General features: G+C 42.3%; 1 protein-coding gene across 1 annotated transcript in view; it reads left to right on the plus strand.

Annotated features, from left to right (window-relative positions):
• The window catches only part of LPIN1 (lipin 1), a 99,016-nt gene extending 90,121 nt beyond the window's left edge, over positions 1–8,895 (plus strand). Inside the window, exons 19-20 of the mRNA XM_018558399.1 lie at positions 846–949; positions 8,167–8,895. Of these exons, the coding sequence (XP_018413901.1) occupies positions 846–949; positions 8,167–8,326 (264 nt within the window). The 3' untranslated portion in view covers positions 8,327–8,895. The remainder of the gene's footprint in view (positions 1–845; positions 950–8,166) is intronic.
• Positions 8,896–16,749: the final 7,854 nt, after the last annotated feature.

A 16,749-nucleotide genomic window follows, 5' to 3' on the forward strand; every position in this document is an offset into this window, starting at 1 on the left:
TCTCTCTGTCTCTCAACTGTCTTTTCCTACCTGCGCTCCAGCAGCTTTCTGGGTCTCCTCTGAGGTGCGGTGTCCATTCCTCCCGCGATGCTCGCGGGAGGACAGGACACAGGTCAGTGAGCTGATCGCGATCTACAAGTGTTCGCTTTGCGATCGACCTAATGGGCACCCCTGCTATAGAACATATTAAAACATTCCTGAACACACATTTATGGAGTTTCCCATATAAAGTCCCTTACATGGAGAAGGATTGGTCAATTTTAGCATAAAATCATTAATCTTTTAACTGTTACTATATAACCTTAATGCCACCTAAAAAATATAGGAAAGTATTGTGTTTTAGCGTCCCTTTGATGAGTAGCGCCGCAATCTCATTGAGATTGTTCCATGTAAAGAAATAAAGCAGTATTTCTTATGTGAAGGCATGAGTCGATGAGCTCATTAATATTTGATATATCTGTACCAAGCAGAAAGTGTTGTGACATCCCCACAGTGTATCGCTCCCTGCGGTAACAAGATCCCAGCTCTTGCAGGATTAGGCTCGCTCCACGGGATAGAGATTAAACTGTTTGTATTAATCCAATAAGACTCGTCTGTGAATTTACGACATTGTCCACGTAAAATCAAAGCACTTGGACACACTTTAAAGAATATTTATTGAATAATACATGGATCCTTTTTTATGGGGCTTTTCCACATTCCCTTATTTTATCGGGTTCTGTGGAGGACTCCGCTTTATGACATAAATCAATTGGCATGCTGTAAACTCTGCACAACTGACGCGGTTATCGTCGCATTAAACTGTCAGTTTCATAAACTAATATGTGGTTGTATGATTTATGCAGGATGTTTATTCGTATAAGCAAGTGGGAGTTTCTTTAAACAGAATATTTACGGTGAATCCCAAAGGAGAGCTCATCCAAGAGCATGCGAAGACCAACATCTCCTCGTAAGTACCTCCTTTTATTGCGGGGCTGCAAGGATGGAAAATCACATCTTAAAAACACACCAGGCATTGATGTCAAACACAGACAGGGTTGAGTAATAAGAGCGTACAAAGTACAAAAATGTTTTTTAATATGGATTGTGATTGGTTGCTGTGGGTTACTGTACTTTGCATTTAGCACTTTGACATAAGTATGCTTTGCATTTATTTAAAACCGATCTGAATTACTATTACAGTATTGTGGGCACATAGAAACATTTTAAGCTGAACATTAGGCCAATGGCGTCTCAAGGGGGTGCGAGGGTGCGGCCTGCGACCCGGGTGACACCATTGGACTGTCATTTTGGTGTCACCCCTTTCTGAAAAGTTGGGAACTCGGTCAAGGACCGAGAGCCCGACAGTTGCTCGAGAGAGAGAGAGAGGAGGGGACCAGGCGGCATACCTTATCCCGCCAGGTGACATCCCCTCCTCTCTGTCGCCGTCAGGTAACGGCGGTACCGCGCGTGACGTCATCATGCGCGATGACGTCAAGCGCACACGTGATGACATCACTGCGGGGTGTCAACCGGTGCCCGCACCTGCTGTCACCCCACCTCGGGACGCCTCTGCATTAGGCAGATATAAAACCCCCCAGGGTCTCTTTAAAGCCCTCCCGTGACCCAGTAATTATCCCCTTCACAAGACTCCCCCACAGCTTCTTCCTCTGTTGCAGAATACTCAGTACTTCTGACTATGAGGGAACATGTGCTCTACTCCCATGGTACAGAACTCTGGTGTAGCGGTCAGTCGCTATGCCTGAGCATTGTCACATAATGGAGGGGTGACTTCATTGCTCCATGTAACCACCAACACCGGTAGACACCTTGTATTTAGCAGCATGAATGGAAAAGAAGACATGGTCTCTTTAAATGTGGCTGTGCACAGCATTAACAACAGTTTTAATGTATTTCTACATACAGCTAGTTTAGGTAATAAGTCATTGTCTTTATCTAAATATCAGCCTCTGTCATTCCACAACCGCACTCGGGCTGACAGAGGCAGTGGCAGGACTAGAAGCCAATCAGGCTCTGCTGCATGCACATGTGCTAAGAGGAGGAGAGAAAAAATTGAGTAGAGTTGATGACTAATCAGTGCTTTGCTACTCCTTCAATCAGTAGGTCGTGGGCGACAAAGAGGCGACACCATCATATTCAGGGCATTATTGATTGTTGGTAGGGCCTGCTGCAGTTTTTTTACCTGCTCTGGAACGGAAGGCTGCGATGTGAACTGGAGCTAAAAATACCATTGGAATACATTGGATGGAGTTTTGCTCCGGTCTGTAACTGCTCTGCTCCTGGAACGTGCTTGGTGTGAACAAGGCCTTATTGTGAGGAATGTTTAGTGTTTTTTTCTATACATTGTATCTATTTTTTATGGTTATATAATACATTTTTTATTTTATTTTTTCAGTCATGTCAATTAAAAATATTGCATATAAATATTTCATATTTTCACATCCATCTCACAGATTAAGCTCTAGTCTGTTGACAGAGTTCAATGGCTGAAGCTAAAATGTGCACATGCAGACTCCTCCCCCTAAAAAATTTTTTAATCTTTAATTTTGTTTCCTATTTTTTTTCCACTTAACTTTATTGTTATTACATAGTGGGGCTAAGAAACCCCCATATGTGATAGCAAAAGATGTGACAGGTCCTCTTTATGGAGACATCAGGGGTCTCCAAGACCCCTAATGTCACCTAGGACCCTCGAAGAAGCTGATGAAGCAGAGATCTGCTTCATCAGCTTCTCTCCAGCGTCTGAAGCTGGAGAGTGACATAAAAATGCGGAAGTGATGTATTATACATCACTTCCGCATTCTGACAGCGGAGAGGGGACCGGAGGGAGGTCTTGTACTGACCTCCCTCTGATCCCCTGTGACAGAGGCACTATGCTGGTCCCGGGCTCAGCGGAGCCTGGGATCAGCGTGACAACGGGGGGACGACACATCGCTGCCTGTTTTTAAATTGACTGGATTTCCCGCTCACAAGTGGGCGTGGCTTATCTAGAGAGCTCCCTGCCGGCCCTTTTTTTACAACGGCTGGGAGGTAGCAAAGGTAGGGGCGTGCAGCTCCCCAGCCTTGACACCCGAAAGGGCCGGGCCAAGGACCCTGGCGGGCCGGATGTGGCCCGCGGGCCGTAGTTTGAGGACCCCTGGATTAAACACTAACCCTGGGTATTTGATAACCACAGACTTGTTACCATGACAGCCAGTTATGGAAATCACATGGTTTGTTTATAAACAAACCAGTTGGTTTCAGCTCATACTGCGCCAAGCACAGAAAGTGGTACAGAGACAGCTGACGCTGGCAGGATGCAGCTGTCTCAGTGAATTAGTGTGGGAATTGAATGAATGAATTGAAACATTTGATTAAAAAAACCTAGTAGAGTGTAACTTCACCTTTTGTTTGGGGGCTGGTGGCACAGCAAGACACAAAATAAGTGCAACTTCACTAAAAGATTTGCTGCCCACAACGTGAATTTATATCCTTTAAATAAAAAGGGAATTTAACAAAACTGGAGCAGGTGTGCATGGCAACCAATCCGCTTCTCTCTTCAGTTTGTTCAGTTGATATTTGAAAATGAAACAGAGAAGCTGATTGGTCGCCATGCACAGCTGCTCCAGTTTTTGTCTGCTCCAGTTTTTTGATAAATTCCACCCACTGTATCCAGGGTTCAGCTTTCAATTCTGAGCCGTCACCAGTACAGGAATAGAGAGGAAGTCCCCAGCAAGGACTAGTGCTTCCTGTTGTATCCTCAGGACAGGAAATAAAGGAAAATCTCCCCAATGGGACAGAGATGGCAAAATGCCGTAGAGGTTTTGGCTATTCCCTACTCGAGGGGTAGGCAACCTCAGCACTCCAGCTGTGGTCGGACTACAAATCCTTTCATGCTTCTGCCTCTGGGGATCATGCCCGTGGTTTTTTATAGTCCTGCAATGCCTTGTGGGACTTGTAGTTTCACCACTGCTGGAATGGCAAGGTTTCCTACCTGCACTACTCTATCCAAAATCATCTACATTTTCCTTTAGACCAGGGGTGGACAACTCCAGCTCTCCAGATGTGCTTTAAAGGAAAACTATGGGGTTAGGGCTTTTCCCCATAGTTCTCCTTAGGGTAACGGGAGGACACCAACTAGTGTCCTCCCGTCACCATAGGCTCAGTATACCACGAGCTGTAGCTCGCAGTATACTTAGATGCCGCAGCTGAAGCGCATCCCGACAATTGTGTTTTCAAAGTTTTTATTAGTTTCCATAAGATCTTACAAATCCGGCTATTAACATGTGTAACCAAATCGGCAAATTCAATATTTCTCAAATCAACATTAACTATAACAATAATTCCCCACATCACCCAGCCCTTACTTAGGCTAACGCAGCTATCGCCGAAATTGCCAATTGTGCCGGGATCCGCCCAGCTGCGTGAGTGACAGCTGGCTCTGCCTATCTAGAGGCAGAGCCAGCTGTACCCGCCCCCTCCCCCGTCCGTTACGCCAGTCAGCGCTGGCAGGTCGGAGCGGGGAGGGGGGAATCCAGCCCCTCCCCTGTCACGGCAGAGAGCCATGACAGGATCGAGAGGTGAGCGAACGCCGGTATGTGTTCGCTCACCTCCCGATCTACTGAGCCGACCTGTGACAGTCTCATTGTCACAGGTCGGCTAGAACTATGAGGTGAGTGAAAAACACTCACCTCATAGTTCTCCTTTTAACTACATATCCCATCATGTCTGCTTCTGGGAGTCAGGTCTGTACCTGGCAGTCTTGCAATGCCTCATGGGATTTGTAGTTCCACAACAGCTGTAGGCTTGAAGTTGCCCACCCTGATTTAGACATAAATAAGTAATCATGGCTTCTGTCAATGGTTTCCTTATAATAAGTGCAATTTGAATATATTTCCCCTTATAACAGGCAGTCGTAGAGGTGATTGTTTCATGGTGTGTAAGGGTAGGGATCATATCTTGCTTTGGATGCAGAGAACAGATAGATATGCAGACACCTGGAAATCTGAGCCGGGGTAGATGTAGCAAGAGGTCAAGAACATAAAATGGGGTCAGTATGAAGTATCTGCTACTGATATTTGGTACAAAGAACTTTACTGTTCTCATAATGTCAGATTTGGTGAATTTTCCCAGAACAATATACAAAAGCATTCTATAATTAACAGAAGCAGGGAACATTATTATCTGCAGGATTGTACACAGCTTAATAACAAGGGGAGAGATAATTACTGAGGAAAGATGCATTAGAAAGTGCGAAACTAATTAATCACACACGTGCTAATGACATTTCTGCTATTTTTACATCCGGCTGATGAATGAAACCCGGCTCACTATTTTGACAGGTGATTAAATAAGTCGCTCAAAACACATTTTGATCTCCTTTATCTGTGAGGGTAGAATTCCACTAAAAACTTCCCATTCTTTTTTGGTTTCCGTAAACCTTTTCAGTAGTAAGGGCAGGTTCACACCATTTCTGGACCAGATCTGGAACGCATTTTTGCTGTGATTTTGCCGCGTTTTGGATTTTATTTTTATTTTTTGCTTAAAATGGTCTTACAGGTGCGTTCCAGTCCATTTGTATGCATTTTTGATGTGTTGCAGTGCATTGTTTCCAGGACCCAAAATGCATCCTAATGTGTCCCTATGCTATTTCTGGCCTCTGTTCACACCAGTGCAGTCCGTTCCAGAGCAGACCAGAAAAATACTGCAGGTCTCATTTTGTCTGGTCTGGAATGCACTGGAGCTGCGGCAGGTTTACACTATTTTCCGGACCAGATCTGGCCCGGAAAATGGTGTCAACCTGCCCTTAAGGAGGAAAGGGTAAATTTACCCACAAGGACACAGAAAAGCCTGATGGCGGTTCTAAATCTTCTACTTTGCTCAAAGCTAAAATACTAAAAGTTAAACCTAAAACTTTTTTTTGTCCCCATGGGCTGAACACGAAAAATCAGTGTTCAAGAAAGCTCCATAGACCCACCGCTCCATTCTATGTTACGTGGCGATTAGTCCACATTCTTGGTGCAGGTGCAGGATATCGCGTGGTGTGCTTCCCGCTTATTCAAACGAATCCTCAAAAGATCAGCTGCACAAAACCAAAATGAGTGCAATCCAAAAGTTTATTGAAATAGTCTATAGAGGTCTATGATTAAACCCAGGTGGTGAAACGCGTAAGTCGCGTTGGCATGGTGTGTGAGATGCTTATGGTGATGTACACGCTGTTCATTCTTCTCTTGGATTTATTTACTTTTCTTTTTTTTAAATCTGTTTGGACTAGTTCAATACACTTTTGGATTGCACTCATTCTGGTTTTGTGTGGCTGATCTTTTGACGAAAAATCTGTGGTTTTGTTGGTTCACGTTCAGGGCCCATTCACAGCATAGCGTTCATTGCAGCATACCTAGTGCGTGTTACTAGGTGTGTTGCGTTGCATTCATTTGAAAGGATAACATAGACACCGGCTAAAATGATCACTCATTTTGCCTGATGAAGGGGATCCTGTGAGACCACGAAAGCGTTGCCTTTTGATGCATTGTGCTATGTTTCGTGCATCAATAAACAGACGCCATTGATTCATTACTTGAAGTGCCGGTGAACGAACCCCTGATATTTCCCTTTTATAATAGAAAAAGAGATTTGAGAACTCTCTTTTTCTGTATCCCTGTTATCGATGAACAGGAATCCTCTGAGTGTTCCTGTTCATTCATAACGTGAGTAAATTTACTATAACCACAATCATGAATGAACAGGAGGAGATGTAGATCACTTCCAATTCATTCATAATTGAGGATATACAGGTGAAACTCGAATAATTAGAATATCGTGCAAAAGTAATTGCAGTAAGTGCTGCAAAAGGGGCCCAAACCAAGTACTGAGTACATATGCATGCTTGTACTTTTCAGAGGTCCGATATTGTTCTATGTACAATCCTTGTTTTATTGATTGCATGTAATAATCTACTTTTTTGAGGTTGTGGATTTGGGGTTCTTGGGGTTTTCATGAGCTGTAAGCCATAATCATCACAATTATGACAAATCACGGCTTGAATTATCTTGCTTTGCATGTAATGAGTCTATCTCATATATCAGTTTCACCTTTTAAGTTGCATTAGTGAAATAAATGAACTTTGCACGATATTCTAATTATTCGAGTTTCACCTGTAGTAACCATACCATGTCCTCAATTATGTACATTGATCACTGAGTGTTTGTATTGGCTCTCCTCTCTGACACGCTGTCACAGGAGGCTGAGCGAGCGGAGCAGGGAGGAGAGCCCAGCCTTCTGTGACAGCGCGGCCTGTCTCCGCCCACACACCGCTCTGCCAGACTGTGATAGGGGGCTGAGTGGTGTGGGAGGAGAGACACCGTCCGCTCACAACACTCTCCTCCTGCAGCGCTCGGCCGGCTGTCACTTTCTCTCCTTCCCGCTGGGACACAGAGCAGCACCCAGCGGAGAGGAAGGAAACCTGGGATGCGCCGATGTATCGGCAGGAAAATGGCACTTTTGGCATTTAGCCAAAAGTGCCATTTTCGGCCGATACGTTTCGGCGGCCAATATATCGGTGCATCCCTTATAAAAATAAATCAGGTGATAAGAGGCTGCAGCACCGCCTAGAAGTACATGTAAGAAGCTCCTCAGAAGCCATGTGGGATTATAGAATGCTCAGATTAAGAGATTGTGAGCCAGCTCTCTGAAGCTAGCACATGGTTCTTTACCACAGACATGACTCCCAGAGGCAGTCAGTCTTGCAATGCCTTATAATATTTCAACACAGCTGGAGTGCCAAGGTTGCCTTCCCCTGCTTGGTGACTCTGCAAGGAGCAAAAAATCAACTACAGTGGAGGTGCTGGTGTTATAACTATTTTCCAAACATGGAGAGTAATAGTGACACTGTGTACAGCCATGGTGTAGGAACCAAGGGGCTTCATGGGGATTCAGTGATTTTGTAGAGGTTCCATTTCTTCAGCAGGAATTTTCACTTTCGTTCACTTTAATGAATATGGAATAATTTTGCTTTCTCTGACGTGAACACACCACACTTTCCATTCTCTGTCCATGCCTATCTTTATTTTCTGAGCTGCTGTGTATTGTGCCTATATATAACTGCTACAAGTTTCCTTTCAATGGGAGGACAGATCTGAATTGGTAAATTGCTCTGTGGAATTCATATTCCTATGTCTATTGTTTCAGCTACGTACGTCTCTGCGAGGTGGTGGATCACGTCTTTCCGCTGTTGAAGAGAAGCCATTCCTCAGATTTCCCCTGCTCCGACACTTACAGTCAATTCACATACTGGCGAGAACCGGTACGTCCCTTCGAAAACCAAGATATCCATCCTCCGGCCTCTTAAAAGACAGAACTCTCCTTTGTTTCCACTCGAACTGCAACATTTAATCAACTCTTTCAGCTGCACTACTTTGAGGAGGAAGAAAAAAAAAAGAAGGCTGAAACTATTTTTGACTTGAAATAACTCAGATGAGAGGTCTATTTTCCTGAAGGTTTATAGAGAATTTAGTTCTTCAGAGGAAAGTATTGATTGACATGAGTAATTTGCGCTTTCCACGTACATGGCTGGAGGGCTGTATATTTGTACTGTAATACAACACTGTGCTGCCCCCCACACACCATGCACAGAAGGCTTCTGGGAGCTTGGTTTCCATCTGAGAATAGAATCAAGGCTGTGAAATTGTGCTGTGTGAAGAAAGATGCAATTAAAGCAATCCAGCCATGGTTTTCCAGACTTATAGGTGAATTTCTTTAGGTGGCACTTATTTATTATTTATAGGTTCCATCAGACTAACTTCCTAGTGCAGCAATGCTGACATGTTTAAAAGTGCTTCTTAAAGGGCTGAGTTTTTGAATAAGTAGGTGCTTAGCTGTAGATTGCACTGCTTAACTAATATTTGGAGAGTATATGCTCACCGTACTTTTCAGGGAGCCAAAAATCTGGTGCTAGAGCACTAGTGGAGAAATAAGAAGTTGTGTGGCCTGGGTTTGGAGCTCCTGTGGTTGGGTGATCCACTTATGTTCATATTAAGGTTTATATTTAGCCATGTTCAGCACTTATAGCGGTACTCCAATCTAAACAGGCGTTTTATGTTTTGGATAGGTTTGGGAAGGTTTAAATCCCTTGTCAGGCTTTTAGTGCTGTATTTGTCCCCATTGGGGACATATGCTCAGACTTCTGTGCCCATGGTCATCAGGACAGGATGTGAATGGAAATCTCCTCAATAGGCATAGAGACCGTATTAAAACCTTAACCGTTTGGGGGATTTACTCTTAATTTCTGTCCTGATTAGCACCTGTTGGGGAAAATATCCCCAACAGGCACATAACACTAAGCAACGACTTTGCAACAGTTCTAAAGCTGTCTTATTTTCATCTGAAAGAAAATAAAAATGGTTTTGGATGGAGTTCTTTTTAAAGTGGCACTGCAGATAAGTTATATGAACCCTAGGAAAGTAGTGCTGGCATGAAAAGCAAGTGTTTTAAGCCGTGGTTGACCAGATGTAGAGCTCAGTTGTAGTCCTGCAGGGGTTTAATTGTAAGAGAAAATCATGCCCCATCAATTATGATCAGTAGCAAACAGCCGTGGTAGTTAGGTTAGGTAATATTTAAGCAGTGGCACTTATGTTTTGTAACCATGGTATGAGTAGTAGTAATGATACCCAGTGATACCACAGCAGCAATGGATGCAGAACTGAATAGTCAAGCTTGCAGATCTCAATGACAATAGCACTAATAGATACTGTAGATAGAGATTCAGACAGCTTTCATCCATAATAGTTTTAGGTGTTGCTACTCTTTAAAAATATGCAGTCCCAAGCCAAGTGAAAAGAATAGACCAGGGCCTTCAGTCAGACGTGACATTTTTAGTAAATCCCACAGTACTAAAGGCATCATTGCCATAGAAGGACCTGCAATTTGACCTCTGGTTTCAGGAGGGATATCCTGACAGCACATAATCCCATCAAAGCACCACTTGTACTCTGAAAAACCAATCCCATATGCCACGCTGTCCTACTGCACTCATAGGTGGATATGTATGACTATGTGGTTGACAATACACTTTTTCACTACCATCGGCTGCTCTCCTGCCCTGCTGTACTTTTTCCATACCTTATTGACCTCTTATACGAAAATTAATAATCACCTACTGAATTCCCTTCAGTTTTTTTTTTTTTTTGTAAGCACTAGTCTATATTACCTGCTTTTGCTTATTTAGGTTTATATCCAGAACAACTACATTCATATATGCCATGTGTTCAGGAAGTGGTTCCTATACATGAGCGCTTTAGTGGTTGGTAGTGGCTAGATAGCTGAAAGTAGTGATCACCATCCAAATCATCAATCCAGCTGTTGCTACCCCAATGCCTGTGGTTATAGATTATCCCTTTTGGCACATGGATGTTACAAGTTTTGTGATTTGGCAGTTATACCTGCTTAGCTTGACCACAAAAACAGCAAGAATAGAAGCTTTAAGGTCTGTGCTTACTGGTTTTTCTTCCCAATACAGGTCTAAGACAATGCATAAGCAGCTTGGAGCAGGTTAAAGTTGTTTAGAAAGAGGCAAGCTGAGTGCACCTAAGAACATGCTACATTTGCCCATAAAAGCAAGACCTCAAAGTGGACCTGTGAGTTGCCCACATCAGACAGAGCAACAGGTGTACGTAACTTCCCCAATCGCAAGCAGCATACTTGCCTTTTTTCCACTCCATATTGCTCCATTCAGCCAAGTGAAGAGAAGCTCTATGTAAGCTCCACATTGTGATTTAGAGCTTACACAGGGCTCAGGACTCCTTAGCAACCCCCATGTGATTGTGTGTGATTTAGAGCTCAGACACTCAGCACTGTCGAGGGCACTGAGTTACATGCTAACCCAAAGAAAGAAAGTACCTGATGTTTCCCTGGCAGCTGAACAGAGACTCAGGAGAGTGAAGGGATGGTATGTTCAGCTAGGGAAGGGAGTTAATTGAACCCATTGCTTTAAACTGCATGGTTGAAGCACAAATTCACCTTAAAACCAAATATCCACACAAGATATCAAATACTGTAAGTCCATCCAAGATCTGGCTGTTGATGGCACAGTAGAACCGTCAATTGTCTTTATCCGCTACGGCTGTGAGGATCCCAAAGCATCACTGCTACATTTTGCATCAGTTTTATATTGGCACTAGAAAGATGCATTCATGGTGGACTGCTTTCCATGTGACTCTTCGGGAGCAGAATTAAGCTATTCCCTGAAAGAAATAAGAGTAAGAGCAGCGTTAAAAAAACTGAGAGAGCCATTTTCACATTTCATTTGCGGGCTGTTTATTCTATTAACTATTACATTTCTTTTGGGTACAAAAGTGATGCATACATTACTATTAATGCAGATCTGTGGTACAGAATAGGTGTGGGGTATTAATTGAAATTTCCAGTTCGTTATACACAGGCAGCCATATTGTTGGAATCTTGCCATGGGACCAACTTTCTGTGTAGCTCTAGAAAAAGACTTGGCTTGACCCAAAAAGTGTCTAGAGGGTAAGTGCACCATGTAGCCTTTAGAAATTCTTAACAGCTGTGAAAACTGTATAGAAATCCCACTTTACCTTTTGCCAGATGGCCATAGCTGATCGGATACAATGACATAATCCTTTCTTTCCCAATTTGCTATATTCATTTTTTTTTCTAATGGCTGACAGCACAGTTGTTGAGCTGCAGATCTGATTTAGAAGGACTGGCTAAGGAAGACCACAGATATTGTCTATAGCAAAAAAGAGAGAGTGGCTTTATTTTTTTAGCATCTGCAATGCAAACTAACAGTTGACATCTGGTTACTACCAATAATGTGTATACATTGCTCTTTTTATACATCAGTCCCTGTTTAAGTAGCAATCATGTTACTACCAATTACAACTATACAAATGGTTTGATGTCTGACAGCAAACACAGATGTCATATAGAAGAGGAGCTGGCAGCTCAAACTAGCCTCCATATAACGCTATACAAACATGTCTACCCTGTCTCTAGCTCCATCCTGTTTGCACTGCATTAAATTGAAGGTGAACTAGTTGTATTAGAAGTATGGGCTCTGCCATTGCTAGCCTCCCCTAGCTCATTCTGTCATGCGTACCCACAGGCTTCACTAGAGAGTGAGTCCCTGGCCCACACTTCACTGGTTCCGTACTTTTTTTTTTTCAGGTCATTGACCCACTAAACAGTTAAATATCAGCATGAACAACTGGGAACTAGCCGAGATATGGTTCCCCCAATATTGTTCTCATAACAGGTTCCCTTTAATGACCCATCCATAATATCCAACAGGGTATATTTTTGCTTTTCTTCCCCAAATGCTTAAATTTTGCTGTGCAAAATGTACCACCTTTACTGTGAGATTGCAGTTCTCATGCACACTACCTACATGCGCCTGATTCCGGATGACAAAAATGGAATGTTTTGTGTGGAGTTGATATTCTTTCCATGAAAGAAAAAAACATGGGCTGCTTACTTAGTAATGCTGGTTTCAGTTGTAGAGATGTTTATTCGGTGATCAATTCATTGTACTGTCTTTATCTTTTCCATTTGCATTGTATCTGAACATACTTAATTGGTGATGACTGATGTAACTGTGATGGTGATGACAATAATGTTACTGGAACATTTTGTTGCACTTGTGTGTTTAATATTTACTGTATATACAATGTATGAATACACCATAAAGAAGTGATTTCAAGGTTGTGTGTTATGGATATTAAAGCGGAGCTTTACCCCCTTTCACTAAAAATCACTGCAGCATGCGGGACATCCTAGAATATTTAATGTGAAAATGGCTTAATATAGCTTAATGTACCATAATGTGCCTAAACCTCAATCGATTGCCTTGAAACTTTGCACAACCCAATTTCTCAGCTTCCCAAACCTATCCTGGAAGTTTCATGGATTTTGGTTTCCCACAAAGCAAATGAGTGACATTAAGCTTGTTTTTTGGGGAGCTAAATATGGCTTAATGTACAAAAAACAACTTAGATGTTAACCAATTTCATTTGATAAAACATACCAAAAGTTATTCACATTAAACTATTTGATTGCAATCCTAAAACACTTTTCTTAATGTAAAACGAGTTTAATGTACCTAATGTGTCTAAACCTCAATCAGTTGAAGCTATGCACAACCTAAGCTCTCATCTTATTGAGTGACGTTAGGCTTGTGTAGCCCCTACTACCTTTTGTGCAGTGGCCATTAGAAATTTAAAGGGTTATTCACAAAGCTAGCCACAGGATCAGCAGTAGCTCTGGCTGATCCTTCGGCTGCTGGAGCCCTTCGGTTCTACTATTCACTATAGCCCGTACAGCTTCCGAAGTTTGGTCGAGCGGCTCAGTCGAGCCGAAGGCATATGTTGCACATTATGGTACTTTAAGCTCTTTTTACATTAAGCTAAATTTTTTCAAAAGGAATAAAATAGTTTAATGTGAATAACTTTTGGTATGTTTTATCAAATGATCCAAAATCTTCAGCATATGTTGGCATACATAGTGTCTTGCAATGCGTAAAGTTTGGCGGACAATTGGTAACATTTAGGTTGTTTTTTTGTACATTAAGCCACATTAAGCTCCCAAAAAACAAGTTCAATGTCACTCATTTGCCTTGTGGGAAACCAAAATCCATGAAACTTCCAGGATAGGTTTGCGAAGCTGAGAACTTGTGCAAAGATTCAAGGCAATTGATTGAGGTTTAGGCACATTATGGTACATTAAGCTCTTTTTACATTAAGCTAAATGTTTTCGAAAAATAATATAGTTTAATGTGAATAACTTTTGGTATGTTTTATCAAATGGAACAACATCTTTAGAATATGTTGGTATAGATAGACTCTTGTATTGATAGGAAGTTTAAGGGAAATCGATTAAAATCCTAAGATGTTTTTTGTACGTTAAGCCATATTAAGCTCCCCAAAAAACAAGCTTAATGTCACTCATTTGCCTTGTGGGAAAGCAAAATCCATGAAACTTCCAGGAAGGGTTTGGAAGACTGAGAACGTGGGTTGTGCAAAGTTTCAAGTCAATAGATTGAGGTTTAGGCACATTATAGTACATTAAGCTATATTAAGCCATTTTCACATTAAATGTTTTGGGATGTCCCGGCAGCATGCCGCTCTGTAGGCTGATATGAAATTGTCTTGCATTCATTCATTAAACAAACATATTTTGCTTTAACTTACAATTACTGTTTTTCCACTTCCTGGTCTTCTTGGGCAATATTAATGTAATCTGAGCCCAAGCATTGCATCCTGGGAAGGTTACATCAGCAGTGAATTGCTGAGAAATTTCATCTGCATGATCTCAGGGAAAGGCATTTTCTCCCCTGAGATGATGTGCCTAGTCACATGTGCTGGAGTTCCAGGAAGTAAAGGGAGATTATTATGCCACTATGAGAAGAATGTGGAGGAAAAGGAAGAAAAAAAGTATGCAAAGAATACAAAGCCGGCAATCATCTAGAAGTGTTTGTAGATCATCATTACTAAACATTTCTAAAGGTGTCTTTGTTGTCATTTCTAAGGGTGAAGTTCCTCTTAAGTTGACCTAGAATGCATTATAAATAATATGTAAGTGGAACATACATATTTATTGCCTCTCAGAGAAAACACCAATCTCCCTCCAAATAAGCTTTCATCTTCCTTTCTTACCAAAAGGCCAATACTTGAACCATCGTCCAGGATCAGCAGCTACTTCAACAGCTTAGATGTTGGCCCAGAGCCACATCAGTCCCAGTGCCTATGATGTAGTATTAAAGCACACTTATCATGAGAGATATATGGGGGCTACCATTGTTGGTCTTTTGAAAATGCTAAATGCCTGGCTGTGTCTAATCTTTTTGAATCACAGAGTCAAAACACGCATGTTATAAACCAGTGTCGGGTTCAGGGAGGAACTTGGCCTGAGTGGCAAATGGCTAACTAGCCATTTCATGGTAGGGATATATTTCTGTAGGCGAATAGAAGTGTACTTTGCAAGGTGAGCCATGGTGCATGGCTTGTTATGACACATCTTTTTACAACTCTCAGCATTTGGTCACAAATACGAGAGGGACAACGGAAGTCATTGTTACAAGATTTTCCTTTGCCACACGCTGTGATCAGAGGTCTGAAAGGGGAGCAGATAGCTATACAATAATCAGCAGAAGTCATTGACTGTGGTTCCCTCTATGTTCAATGTCTGAATGGTTCCCTCTCTTTCTTCTGAGGTTTACCAGCCCAACATATTACTAGTAATGGCCCTGGAGAGCAAACAAACCCCTGTTCCCCAGTTATTATTATTATTATTATACAGGATTTATATAGCGCCAACAGTTTGCGCAGCACTTTACAAAATAAGGAAGACATTACAGTCACAATACAATTCAAGACAAGATGGTCCTGCCCCAGAGGGCTCTCAATCTAAAAGCGATACATGAGGAGGTAGCTGTGTGGGGATTAATTGTTTTGGAACGTGATGGTTGGGTGGTTAGTTTGAGGTCGCATAGGCTTCCCTGAAGAGATGAGTCTTAAAGGAGAACTATGAGGTGAGTGCTTTTCACTCACCTCATAGTTCTAGCCGACCTGTGACAATGAGACTGTCACAGGTCGGCTCAGTAGATCGGGAGGTGAGCAAACACATACCGGCATTCGCTCACCTCTCGATCCTGTCACAGCTCTCTGCCGTGAAAGGGGAGGGGCTGGATTCCCACTCCGATCCGCCATCGCTGACTGGCGGAACGGACGGGGGAGGGGGCGGGTACAGCTGGCTCTGCCTTTAGATAGGCAGAGCCAGCTGTCAGTCACGCAGCTGGGCGGATCCCGGCACGATTGTCGGGATCCGCTTCAGCTGCGGCGTCTCAGTATACCGCGAGCAAAGCTTATCCTTTGACCTGCCAGAGTAAAAACCAATCAAACTCACACAGATCCATCCTGCTGGCTGAACAAAACAAAAAAAAAATCTGTATGGCCAAGTTTATATTATACATGGCAGTGCGTTACTGGCACTTATCATGCTGCACATCTACATATCATGCTGCTATGTAGATGTGCTCAGCCCCAGGAAGCCCTTTTACCCTAGTCCATGACTTATGCTGGCTCTGCTGAAATCTGGACCTGCTCTCAGTCAAAAAGTTAATGTCCATGTATTCAGATGTGTACATTCAGAGATTTGTTAAGGTCACCATTCGAAAACAGTTCTGATAATGATACATACATAACAAAGAAAAATGTTATGAGCAAAAGGACAGCCCATGTTATACTCCCATGTATAGTGCTGATTCTAATACACAAAATACTAGACATGTAAATTTCGTTTCATTCCGAATGAATATTTGTCTAAATGTAGTTAAATCCGACATTTGGATGCATCCTAATTTCCAAATTCAAACGCGTCCGAATACGAGCGTATCCGAATGGTCCTTTAACAAAAATTTGTATCCGTCCGAATATCGTTCAAAATAAAACTAATTGGGACATGTGACTGTTCGCTGGCATATCAGATGGCTGTTGGGGGGGGTTGCATTATAGGCACGGCCATGTGACTTTCTGTTGAAGATCTTTCCAAAACAAAAATTCGGACGGATATGAAATCCAAATAACTAACTAAATGGAATTTCGGATCCGAAAATCAAAAGAAATAACATCTGAAACTATACGAAACAAAACAAAATTTTTTGCGGGGTTACAGGTCTACAAAATACAGAATACAATTAATTCTTCTTATGATGATAATTAAAAAGGATATATATAAAAAAAGACCCCGGTTATAATTTTA

This window comes from Nanorana parkeri, unplaced genomic scaffold, assembly GCF_000935625.1.
Source record: "Nanorana parkeri isolate BGI_ZX_2015 unplaced genomic scaffold, ASM93562v1 scaffold336, whole genome shotgun sequence".
Lineage (NCBI taxonomy): Eukaryota > Metazoa > Chordata > Amphibia > Anura > Dicroglossidae > Nanorana > Nanorana parkeri.